Source organism: Anoplopoma fimbria, chromosome 18 (genome assembly GCF_027596085.1).
Source record: "Anoplopoma fimbria isolate UVic2021 breed Golden Eagle Sablefish chromosome 18, Afim_UVic_2022, whole genome shotgun sequence".
Taxonomy (NCBI): domain Eukaryota; kingdom Metazoa; phylum Chordata; class Actinopteri; order Perciformes; family Anoplopomatidae; genus Anoplopoma; species Anoplopoma fimbria.
In genome coordinates, this window is record NC_072466.1 from 18890676 (window position 1) to 18903674 (window position 12999).

The 12999-nt window shown below is 40.1% G+C and overlaps 1 protein-coding gene across 4 annotated transcripts in view; it reads right to left on the reverse strand.

Moving 5' to 3' along the window:
- Positions 1–203: 203 nt before the first annotated feature.
- The window catches only part of cep85l (centrosomal protein 85, like), a 30562-nt gene continuing 17766 nt past the window's right edge, over positions 204–12999 (reverse strand). For 3 of the 4 annotated variants that reach the window (XM_054617970.1, XM_054617969.1, XM_054617971.1), the window contains 4 exons: positions 10262–10379; positions 9508–9558; positions 4281–4461; positions 204–1361 (listed from right to left, as the gene is read on the reverse strand). In XM_054617970.1, coding sequence (XP_054473945.1) covers positions 1195–1361; positions 4281–4461; positions 9508–9558; positions 10262–10379 — 517 coding nt within the window. In that variant the 3' untranslated portion in view covers positions 204–1194. Of the gene's footprint in view, positions 1362–4280; positions 4462–9507; positions 9559–10003; positions 10380–12999 lie in introns of those variants that run through there. The other variant, XM_054617972.1, reaches the window with a different exon arrangement.

The window sequence follows — 12999 nt, forward strand, 5'->3', positions numbered from 1 at the left end:
TGGTTGACTTTCATCCGGTGTTTATAAGCACATCTGCACAGCTCGTATTGCTTATTCAGACATTATGGTTATGTAACGTCTAGAAGTCTGATATGCAGCACAGGAGAGGTGCATGAGATCCACATAGCTGCAGCTGGAATTACGACGGTCAATGTACATATCCAGTTTGAACATTCATATTTATTGTATATCAGTCACACCACAATCACTCAGACTATGCCTGAATGTGCTCTTTTCCAAGCTGGTAGTATTTATTTAAAAGCTGTAAATACATTATTGACATATCATCTTATAAAATTGTTATGGTGAATGTGTTAGCAAACAGTTGCACATTTACAAATTTTGCAGATATGAATATAACCCTTCATAAAGAATAGGAGAAATGCAGTTTCTCTGTCAGTTTAGCATTACAAATGATTTGGTCCACTGTCAATACAAAAATATTAATTACTGCTGGTTCCCATGGGTCCTTAAAATTCTGGAAAGTTGGTGAATTTGAAAGAAACAACTGAATCCTTGAAAGTTTTTAGAAAAAGACATAGACATGGGATGTTGAAAGTGCTTTAATTTATACATTTAGTTCAAATTTGGGTTCAGTGTCTTGCCCAAGGAGGAGCCAGAGATCGAACCCCGTTCTTCTGATTGGAAGATGACCCACTCTACTTCTGATGCCTAAGTTTTGCTGAGCTGTGTTAGTCTGCCATCACTGTAACACAGCACTATTGAGTGTTCACACATTCAAGCTCTTCAATCTCTCTTTAATTAATGTGCATGAGCTTCTGTAAAGCAAACTAGTTTTCATTTGAAAATATCAAATTCTCAGTGTTTTATCAGTAATCAAGCTGTCTCAAACTATGCCGTGTTCGGTCCTTCAGTGCAGCTATAATAATGTCTGTCCGCTCAGGAATAAATCACTTCTTAATCAAAGAACATCAGTTTAGACACCCTGGCTGGTCTGATGCCTTATCTCTCTCCACATTCTTTTTCAGTTATGCACATTCTATCAGTTATTTTTTTCTGTTGTCTGTGGCTTGCTTTGGTTAAACGCTGGAGGCCAATCACTCTGAATGGGGGTAGACTGAAAAACATGACACACTAACATTGTCCATCATGTACAAACCACACTATGTAGGTAACACTGTTGGTATCATTTTTTTATGAGGAAGTTGAAACACACAGGGAGGGTACTGGGTGTCACTGGGAGACACAGCTGTCACCCTTGCACTGAGCGTAGCGGTCTGAGATGCTTTTCCTCAGGTCATCGATGTCTCTCCTGAGCTGGCCGACCTCTAGCAGCTTGAACCTCACTTCTTCTTCCTCCACCACTCTGCAGTCACTGTCCTCCGCCGAAACACTCAATGCTGGACAGAGGCAGCAGATTGCAAAGCGTTATCACAAGGTAGCACATAATATACAGTGTGCCAGACTGTTACCTAGTCAACTGAACCCTAGCTAAGCCCCTCCCTAGAACAGCCACTGTCCAATCCTTTGTTAGCAACCGTTACTAGGCGCAGGAGGCCTGTCAAGCTTTCAGCGATGTGTATGACAGCAGATAACTTCAAAGTTTAGAGGAGGTAGTCGTATTTTACGCCTTCCAGGAGCCAGAATCGAAAGAGGAGACATGTTGGATATGGATTTAACCAGGATGAAGACCTCACTCACAGCTGAATCCATTGAAGATCAACAAAAACGATTTTGTTTGCTCCAAGTAAAGACACTAATAACGTTAGCTTGCTTAACACGTAGCAACAAAAGTTTGTTTTGTTATCATTAATAACTTTGTTTATTAATATGATATCCAGAGTATGGAGCAAGCCCAGGGTGTGCAAGCAATATCCTGGCATGTTTTACACAAATTGATAAGTGGAATAGTTTGGCTTTATATTAGATAATGAAAGCTATAGGGAGTCATAACTTTAAGTTAAACGTTAATTAGCTTAGTTATTTAGCTTAAAAAAATACAACATTATCTTGACTTACCCTGCTTTTCAGAAGCATTGTTGTTCCTGTACATGTTTGTTCTTTAGTTGAGTAGTCAATACATGGGGTGTAGACATTTGCATTGGGGCTGGTGAGGATTTCCTCTTCATTCTCAATACTCCGCCAACAAATGATGTTGTGAATGTAACGTTAGCTCTCCAATGCATATCCTTGTCCTTTCTGTATACTTCTGTTCGCACAATTATTCAGGAAATCTGCTGTTATCTCTCACTGATAATGTTGAAAACACCATATATGTCGGATGCGAAAGCTTGACAGGCCTAGCAACAGTAACCAAGCAAAAGGTCCATTCAGGAATGGGGAAGTCATGTAACAACTGAGATTTAGTTTAAAGACTTGTACTCTTACAACTAACACTTTGCTTTTTGACTTGTTTACTTGCTACAAGGTGGCACTAGCTACTTTAAAAGAAGACAGTAGAGAGACATTGCCAGAATGGACCAGATTGGTGACAAATATCCATGTAAGCACACACGTATGTAGACTTTGAATTGCTTTCTGGTTAAATAAATAGTTTGAAGTTTGGAGAAATGTGCTTATTTGCTTTCTTGTGAGATGAGCTAACTGATGGCCCTCTGTGAGTGTTCACTGCGGAGCTGGAGTCAGGAAGTGCTTAGCATAAAGACTGTTCATACTCATACCTACCGACAAAGCTACTTCTAAAGCTCTCCAATTAACATCTCGCATCTCAAAATGCAGAAACAAATAGTTGAAACTATTAACTAATGGACCTAATCAACAGCTCATTTACATTTCCTCCCCATTTTTCTTTTCACTTAATTTGTTAAGAAACTGATTGCTCTACAGCAGGGGTGTCCAAACTACGGCCCCATTTTTAATTGGCCTGCTACAAATTCTAAAAACATAATGGAATATGGCCCACACATGGGTTTTCATTTATTTTGTTATAAAAACGGTTGGCAGCTCATTTTCAAAACAGCAGCCTGAGATTGCTTCTTACTCAGGATGGTGATCCTTCACAGCCCTGTATATAGAGAGGGGGAGAGAGAATAGGGGGACAAGGGGATGGGTATATCTAAGCTAGTTATACAAATAAGTTATTGGGGTTGTTAACAAATTAACTAACGTGGATTTATTCGAGCCGTATGAACCGAAAATAAACAATTTTACTTGCACTTAATGCTGCATTCACACCAAAAGCGAAGCGAATATTTCGCGCGTCTAGTTTACATGTAAAGTCAATGCACAGACGCGAATATTCGCGAGTAGATGCGAACTCGAGCCTGGCGGCGCGAATCAGGTGAAATATTCGCGGGACGCTGTGTTGCGACAGCCAATCAGCGTTGAGCTTCTCCTCCTGTCACTCTGTCATCGATCCGAGCTCCGTTCACAAAACAAGCTTTTATAAAGTGATTTCCTTCTCCTCCTGCAGAGAGAACTAACAAAACATGAATTCTGACTTTTTACAAACCACCTGAATTCTGACTTTTTACATGTTGTTATTTCAGCGTCCCTTTTTGTACATTTATTGCAATTAAATCACAGTAAAATTGTTTATTTTTGGTTCATACGGCTCGAATAAATCCACGTTAGTTAATTTGTTAACAACCCCAATAACCTATTTGTATAACAAGCTTAAATATACCCATCCCTTTGTCCCCCTATTCTCTCTCCCCCTCTCTGTATACAGGGCTGTGAAGGATCACCATCATTGTAAGAAGCAATCTCAGGCTGCTGTTTTGAAAATGAGCTGCCAACCATTTTTATAACAAAATAAATGAAAACCCATTAATGGAAAGTTGTGATGTTTTTTTCTTTAAGCATATTCAAATATCAAGCATAATTTACCTACATTTGATTGATTTTGTTAACTTTAATACACTAGAGGTGAGGCGATATACCTCACCGCTAGTGAGTGGCCCAGCCTTTCGTATATTTTTCTATATGTGGCCCTCAGTGAAAAAAGTTTGGACACCCCTGCTCTACAGTGATCTATTTTTCCTTTCGGTGCACAAGGAATCTAGATCTGTGGAAACATTATTTAATAGTGAAAATCTGAAAGAATTCCATGAATGTTCAGTTCTTTAGGCACTGAGTCAAAGTTTAAATGAACATGATTCATAGACTTTGATGCTCCACAGTTGCCATTCACTCAGACATAACAGAACTCTGATAAATCAAATGAGGTGACAGTTAGGCTTTTTTTCCACTGCTTATGCACGACCCTTTGTCCTAGTCATAGATAAATACCTCACTATTTACCATTACTCAAAGCCTTGCATAAAGACTGTATGTGTGTATGTGTGTTTACCACATACATTTCATGCCCAGTAGCAGAGACAGGTTGGGCTCTTTCCCCTGCGCTCTCTGAGCCAGGATGCTACAGAGAGCCTGGAGGTCCAGTAGACACAGGGACATCTCTTTCAGCAGCCGGCCTACTTCAGGCATCTCCACATGGGACCGGGGATGCACCAACAGCCCTTCATACACCTGCCGCTGCTTCTCAGAGGGAAACAAAGGCACATATTTTAGTTGCATGCAGCAGGAAGCCTGACCCTCAGGTCCAACTTTCCTTCTCCAGATAGATTGTGTTGATGTTATATAAGTGCAAACTTTTTCAGTTGAAACGATCTCCATATCTCTCAATCTCTGTATGCAATCATCCCTCTGTAAGTAACATGAAACTTTGTGTAACTACACTTCATCATCAGTGGACCAATGAAAAATATTTGAATTATACATTTATTATACAATATATTTATGTTGAAATGTTATGACACAGTGACAAAGGAGCAGTATTCACTGTGGATGGGTCAAATTTGTAAAAATAAGTCGGAACTGGCACAAACCGTATCAGACTGGTGCAGCCTTTAGGACTATATGTTCCAATGAGGTTTACCAGTGTGGTGATTTGCCATCACAACATATCGTCCTATAAAATACAAAGTAACACTTGATAGAACCAATGAACAAAACACTGAAGGGCCATAAGTATTGTGTGGTTTTTGCAGCTGCTAAACTTGCTGTTGCTTTTAGTCTTATTTGTATAAGAGAAAAAGAAATTGTGTAATTCTCAATACAGCTAAAACTACGTTGCCAAGCAAACAGTATCTAGGTGCTCCTGTGATATTTGCACTTATTAGGTATCATGCAGACATTTGGCACAAAATGTACTCCTTTCTAAGCAAATGAGTAGGGGTGTCCCCGACTAAGAATTTACAAGGTTGAATTAAGTCTTGCTTATAGTCAACTGATCAGCAAAATTATGTATTTTTTCATACATGTAACTATTGCTTAGATCTTGTTCCAGAATAATGGACAGCGCTGTTTGTTGTGTGTGTGTGTGTGTGTGTGTGTGTGTGTGTGTGTGTGTGTGTGTGTGTGTGTGTGTGTGTGTGTGTGTGTGTGTGTGTGTGTGTGTGTGTGTGTGTGTGTGTGTGTGTGTGTGTGTGTGTGTTTGTTTGCTGTCAATTGTAATGACATGGAGCGGAGATCGATAGAAAAAGAGACACGGTTGCGTTAATTTTGGGTCCAAAATCCATCATCCACATTGTAGCACATCACAGAAATAAAGGGAACGTCAGGAAAGAGAAGGGACGGTCAACAGAAGAGTTAACAGAGGTAAACAGCTGTTTCTACATGCCTCCCCCTGCTGATTTTAGAGAATCCTTGTAAATTCAAAATATATCCAGTTTTGATAGTACCCCTTGGATCAAATTGCAGACTATTGCTGTCATGCTTGCAAATAAACCTTATTGTGTGTCTTCAGAGAGTTGGTGGGAGCTAAAGTGCCCCTATAAGGATTGTCCACTCAAACTAATTTATTTTGGGATGATGGTGACAATTAAAATAAATTAATAAAATTTGAAAATAAATAAGAAGAAAAAACCAAGAAAAAAGGTTTACAATATAAACAAATAAACAGAGCATTTCTTCCCTCTCCCTTTTCATGAAAAAAAGGGCAGACAGTGGTCTCAAATGATTCATGATGATGATGTATGCTGGTGAGTGTGCATATTATATTAAAATAATATTGAAAAAACAAAACAAATAAAACAAAAAAGTTAGGAATCACTGCTAATGTTAGTAAGCTAGGCTAAGTAGTTTCTCACAGCATGATGTATCCTCCCAAATGTTGATTGTTTTGAGGAGACAGTTAAATCCTTGAGAGTTGATCAATAAAGCTACATGTACTTATTTAATTTACAGTGTGAAAACTGGGAAAATGACCAAAAGCATAAAACATTCAAGTTTATCTAAAATAGACCACGCCTGAAAGTCATCTAAATGTGACAAAATTGATTATGATCTGATATGCTGGAGGAGGGGTCGTCTTTGTCCAAAGAAATAAAAATGGGGGAAACCTTTTTTTAGCACATGTGACTGGGAAACAATGGAGAGAAAGAGGGAATAGATCTATATTAAGGAAGGAAAGTAAGAATACTAATTTTGCTAATTCTTTTTGCTTAATAAATGGCAATCTGGTGGCCTGATCCAAACGTCAAACGGCGATAGTGGAGTGACATGAGCTGTCCTTTGCTTGTTGAAGACCAGAACAGCTGCCATATTTTTTGACCACCCTACAGTTAAGGCAAGCTCCTGGTAAAGATAAAAGTTATTCACAAAGCCACAAACATCCTGCTCCCGCAGACTGTTCTTGAAAGGTTAGATAGTCCTGATGGGAAGGTGGCACCTTGCATGGTAGCCTCTGTCATCAGTGTATGAATGTTTGTGAATGGGGGAATGATGACATGTAGTGTAAAAGCGCTTTGATGGGGGAGAGGACTAGAAAAGTGCAAAACAAGTACAGTCCATTTACCATTTTTCCATTTACCATTTAGCCCATAAGAGAGCTCCTAGGTGAAACATGGTTCATTGTTGGAAGGAGAAATTTCTGAGGCCTAAGAGTTTCTTAAGGTAGGTAATATTCTCCAGACGCTGAATGGCAGCGAGTTAATGAAAAGCTACAGATTAATGACTGGGGTTGATCAAATTAGATAAAAGCTCACAACTCCCGTCCAACGCAGTTATGCTTTAACACCAGAGATGGTAGTGCTCACAACACTAACATACTGGCCACTGGAAAAAATGCAACAGTCTTTGCTGGTTTATATATTTACAACCAAAGCTATGCTACATATATAGACTGGCCAGCAATTACAGAACTGATGAAATCTGTCAATATCAGCATGATAAATAAACAAACGTTTGTAAAAAAAAAAAAAAAAAAAAAAAAAAAAAAAAAAAAAAGGCTACTGCACAAGTAGGCCTGTGTTTTCAAGCTACTTTCAAATTATGGCTTTCAATTTATTTAACAGAGTAGAACATAATTACACCATGTCTGAACAGAGATTGAATTTTATGCATACATTTCTAATAGCCCAGTGTCCACTTTTAAAACTATTTTAAAGACTCATTTTTCTAACATGGCTTTTAAGTCGTTTGTCTTCTTGTTTGATGCTTTAATTAATTGATTTATTCTTAAGACGTGTCTCTCTGCATTAAACTTTCTAATTTGTAATTGTCTCTCAAAAGTGCTATATAAATAAAGTTTGATATAATTATTAATATTATTATGATAATGCCTATTCCCATTATCACAAACAGTGTATTTTCCTTGGTTTTGGATCAACCAATCACACCTTATTAAAAGATGGGTCATACCTAACAATGAGGTGAACCACACATCCTCACTAAGGTAAACATAATGTACGACTTTAGGAGTTGGTGTGGTTTAATACAGACACAAAGTTCAGTTTGGATCAGTTTGGATTATGCTGAAATTCTAGAAGACATCTGAACAACCTAACCATAGTCACTAGCACCGTCAGTAAACACGTCCATCCTCAGTTCATGTGTTCTGCAGCAAGACTAGACAGAAAGACCTGAAGTTAACTATTCCAGCACTGATACCTGAGAGACGGCTCTAGATGAAGTGGCCAGGATGTCCTCCTTTTCTAGCTTATAAGTCTGCTGTCCATGTGAAAGGCCTCCTCTATTTTGCAGTCTTTTACTGGTGGCCTAACAAATCACAGAGCGTGACAGGTAGAGTAGCAAATTTTTTACAGGAAGTATATACAGCATGTGTGTCAGGGCAGAGACTATGGCCTTTCTCCAGCAGAAAGGACAATTCAGGTTGAGAGGGGGTATACTCAACTACTGAGTAACAAATATATATTTAAACTGTGTGGTCTAGGTTCTGAACCAGATCGTGCATTAGTGTCCCCATGGAACTCTCCCCAAAACACCTTTCATTACCTGTTTTCTACAGCGATTGACTGCCTGACTCCTCACTCACTACTCTCAGTGCCCAGGGAAACGGTAGGGGTAACAGTTTTTTAACAGAATGGACAGTGTGTTTGGCTAACAGATATATTTGGGAGCTATTTGGGGTTAAGTGTCTTGGCCAAGGACACATCGACATGAACTAGCGGAGCCAGGGATCAAATCACCGATCCACCAATTGAAGTAAGACCGTGCTCTACCACTGAGCCACAGTCACCCCATCTGTATGTTTGGCTTACAGATAACAAAATAATTGGTGTGTTGGCCAACAGCTAACAGAACAGACGGTGTGTTTGGCCAACAGATAATAGAATTGATGTGGTGTTTGGCTAACAGCTAACGGAATGGACGGTGTTTGGCTAACAGCTAACGGAATGGACGGTGTTTGGCTAACAACCAAAATAATGGACAGTGTGTTTGGCTAAATCCAAAAAGCCCACTAGTGTCAGGGTCCCGTCTACTGCTATTTATAGAACCCCATACCTACACATCTAAGTCTTAATCAAATAAAGCTTCTGCATTCAACCTTTGTATTTCCTGATTGAATGAAAATTATACACAAACACTGATCAATGAAATTATGTAAAGAGCTACGTGATAAGTGTTAGCAGTTTAAACAGCTGCAAGGTTAGCTTTCATCTGGCCTGATAAATGTTCCACTTCCTACACCAGCCAGTCACTCACTAACTGTGTCTGTCTGTTGTCGGTACTGGACAGAGCACATATTGATGCTGACGAGAGAGCTGAGAGTGAACAGAGAAGGTACATTTTTGGCCGGCCAACCAAAACAATGAGGTAAAAGAGGCTAAGAGGAGAACTTTTGATTTATTGCCGGGAGTGAGATGAGAAGATCAATATCATTCTTTGTCTGTTAGATATAAGTCTGCAGCCAGGAGCTTGTTGAAACCAAACTATAAATTATATTTAATTTGTTCAATCATAAAAACAAAAACAAGCAAATTTTGTGGCAGGGAGCAGTGTTTGGTTAAATTTAATGAAGTAATTATCTAACAAAGACATGATAATGTGACAGTTCACTATATGAGTATAAATGCAGATTCACTTTTACCTTTATCTAATGTTGAAACTGCCTAAGACTACTTGTTTTTACAAATTAACTGTCCTTTTACTTGAGTACAGTTTTGGCTACTCATTCTCACTACTTTACTGTAGTTGCTTTAAAATTTAGGCACATTTCTTTATTCTGTTGAGCTCAAAGTTGTGAAGATCTCTGAGTGTGTGAATTAGTTTGAACCCTACCGTCAGCAGCACGGTCAGTCTCTCAATCCGTTCTTTCTGATGCTCAATTAGCTGGTGGAGAGCAGAGAAAACATGTTAAACAGGCCCCATTATGCTATTTTCCGGGTGCATATTTTTATCTCAAGTTACAGTTACAACATGTTTACATGCGTTAATGCTCATAATCCTCCTTGTTTTTCTCATCCTGGCTGTCCTGCAGCACCTCTTCTCACCCTCTCTCTGAAATGCTCCGTTGTAGCGCTTGCTCCTCCCTCCAGAAAGCAAAGTATGCCCTGATTGGTCAGCTAACCCGCTCTGTTGTGATTGGTCGGAAGTGTCCCGCCCCTTACAAACAGAATTCGCCCCGTCTTCCAGAGCGGTTCAAAACACTGTTGAAGCTGTCCTTGGCTAAATGCAGCGAACACAACATTACGTTTTCGTTGTACTGCTCTGGCAAGTGTTAAAAATGAGTTTTACATCACAGCCTGAAACGGCTCATTTGAATTCTCTCTGATGTTACGGATGTGAAGGAGAGAATTAAAATGAGCCGTTTCAGGCTGCTCAGGAGCAGTGTTTCTGAGGGGGAGGGTAACTCCTTTTAGGCGTGGACTTCAGGTTTTACACTCCAAGGACCTTTTACAAGTAAAAAAAATATATAAAGCACACTAAAGGAGAGGGAAAAAGTGGAAAAACATAATGGGGCCACTTTAATGAATTTTGGACTGTATTTGTGTATGTGTGCATGCATTGTGCATGTGTGTGTTTATGATGCTACCCTGCTGCTGTGGTCTTGCTGCTCCAGGAGTTGAGTGTTTTCCATCTCAAGCATCTTCCTTTCATGCATGGGCAACCTCACCCCATCGTCCAAACAGTACTGCACCTTCTGCTGCAGGCTTTACCAAGACAAGACATGTGGTCATAAAAAGAGAGACGAACATACAGTCATGTACTTACACAGAGCAAGAGAACAAGTTTGCAGCAGATTTGTCATCTAATGTTTGTTAGAAGAAGGAGATTGTCAAAATAAATTTAAAGGAATTTTTAAGGCACAACAGCATTTTTATGTAAACCCACATTAAATTGACCGGTAGAGTTTATTTTGGTAATCCAACAAGTTGCTTGAGGATGCTATGACACAGTGTAGTAATTCAGACTGTACTTAAAAGAGGAAGAGGCAGAAGCATGATAGAGGTTTAGCAGAGTAAATTATTCCACTTGCCATCACTGGCCATTATTACTGTGAAAGTTAATACTTATCCACACCATTTCCATGTTATTTCCTCTTATTTTTGTCAATATCATTTATAATGTATTATCATTAGTATTACAATGAGACTAGCGTGTTGTGTGTTGCATAAGCGCCCTTTACTGGGCCCCTGCAGACTTGAGCGGTGCGCCCTGCTTTCTGTACGCTCTGCCGGTTCTGCCTTTTCTCTGGTATTCCGTTTGTGGTCTAACTACGGACCTCCAGTGCCATCTAATGTGCCATGCAGCTCCGACCTGCGATGCACCAACGTGCTGAAGATTAATTCCAGCAACTATTGAGAGCAACAGACTCTTACACTGGCAAAGATGCCATGATGACTCCCACTGCTACAAAGGGGGTGATAAGATGACTCAGCATCCTGCTGAGAAAGATGGTGACGAGGAAGAACGGTTCAAGCCGAACCTCAAAGAAGAAGATGACCAGGTTCCAAAGATATCAGGGAAAGCCGAATCAACTGGCACTGAGCGAGAGATGAAAGAGTGCGATTCAACAAACTAAAATAATCCAACCAGAATCAGAGGCCTTCAGAGGAACAGCCGCCATTCCAGGCAGCTTTACCTCCAATCTGCCCATCAGAGCCATCAGGTGAAACAATACCATTCGCAGATGTAAATGAGTTTGATGATCCTAGGCCAAATACATTTAAGTCGCATTAGAAAATAATCTTAGATATAAATATCTTAGACCAAAATATCTAAATTAGGTTTAAACTAAAATAATATAAAGATGCTTCACAATCTTCCCTGGTGCTTCTCGAACTTGCTCCAAAGAAGTGCTACTTCATGCAGCCGTCTGTGAAGTTCCTGGGGCATATTGTGAGTAAGGATGGCATATCCTCCTTCTTCGCCTCTTGGGCAAATTGACAGCTGCCTCAGCTGTAGTTCCCTTGGGCTTGCTGTCACTGCACCCCCTGCAGAGATGGTTGAACAGCCTTCACTTGGACGCCAAGTGGCACAGGCACAGAACAATAGGGGTATCACAGCAGTGCCTTCTTGCTCTATCCCCATGGAGGGAGAGGGCATATCTGTCAAAGGGTGTCCCCATCGGCTCCGTTCCATTCCTCCGGGAGGTTGTCACAACAGATGCCTGCCTCTCAGGGTGGGGTTCAGTGTGGCAGAACAGGACTGCTCAGGACAGCATGGAGCATGTCAATGTTCTAGAGCAGGGGTGTCAAACTCAATTGCAGAGAGGGCCAAAATTGAAAACTGGGACAACGTCGAGGGCCAAACAGGGTCAACATTTTTTAAACAGGATAAAAAGGATTTTGGGTACATTGCAAAAAGAAAACATATTTAAGTGAGCTACAAATTATTTTATGCACATGTGCCAGAGCCAGATGTTTGGCATCTTTTCTTGGCTGCCAGTTCAGTAATGTTTGGGGTTAGGTTCTGTGCTCTGGAAACCCTCAGATGAAGTGAAGTTTGTTCACCTCATCACGGAGAAAAAGCTCATCACACAGGTATGTGCTTCCAAACATGCAGAGCATTTGAGCAGTATGTAGGCGGAGTTTAGGTACCTTTACCGCATCCTCCCCAATAATCCGTTCTTTTCACCGCACATCACACTGTCGTCAGTCCCGTCAGTTTTTCCCAGGGCTGTTTCATTTCTCTCGCACATTTAGATTCTTCCTTTAATATCTATTTCCCGTGGTTGTGCCATGCATTGATTTAATTCCAAAAAGTTCCTCTGTAACGCATTAACTCGAGTTCACTCCACGTATGAAGATTGACAGCTGTACAGCATCAGTCACGTCAGTGCTCTCATCCACAGTAAGAGAATACGTAATTAAGTATTTTCCCTTTTCCATCAACTTCCATACATACAAAGAATGTTCCAGTTATGAATAAAATGGAATGACACTGTTGAAGAAAGGCAAAAAGGCATGAAATCTATCAGTAATTAGAAGTGGAAAGAACTGATGGCCTAAAAAAGGTTTCATTACCATAAACCAAGCATCTCATGATGGGTAAAAGCAAAGAGCTCTCTCAAGACCTTCACAACCTTATTGTTGCAAAACAAACTCCTCCAAGATTTATGACAGAGGAAAGATTTCTGAAGATTTATCAGAAGAGTTGTCCAAGAGCCATGGATCACTTGTGGAGAGCTTCAGAAAGACCTGGAATTAGCAGGTACCTGTATCCACGCTCACCACGCAAGACTCCATTGCTGGAGAAAAAGCATGTTGAAGCTCGTTTAAAGTTTGCTGCACAACATTTAGACAAGCCTGTGAAATACTGGGAGAATAT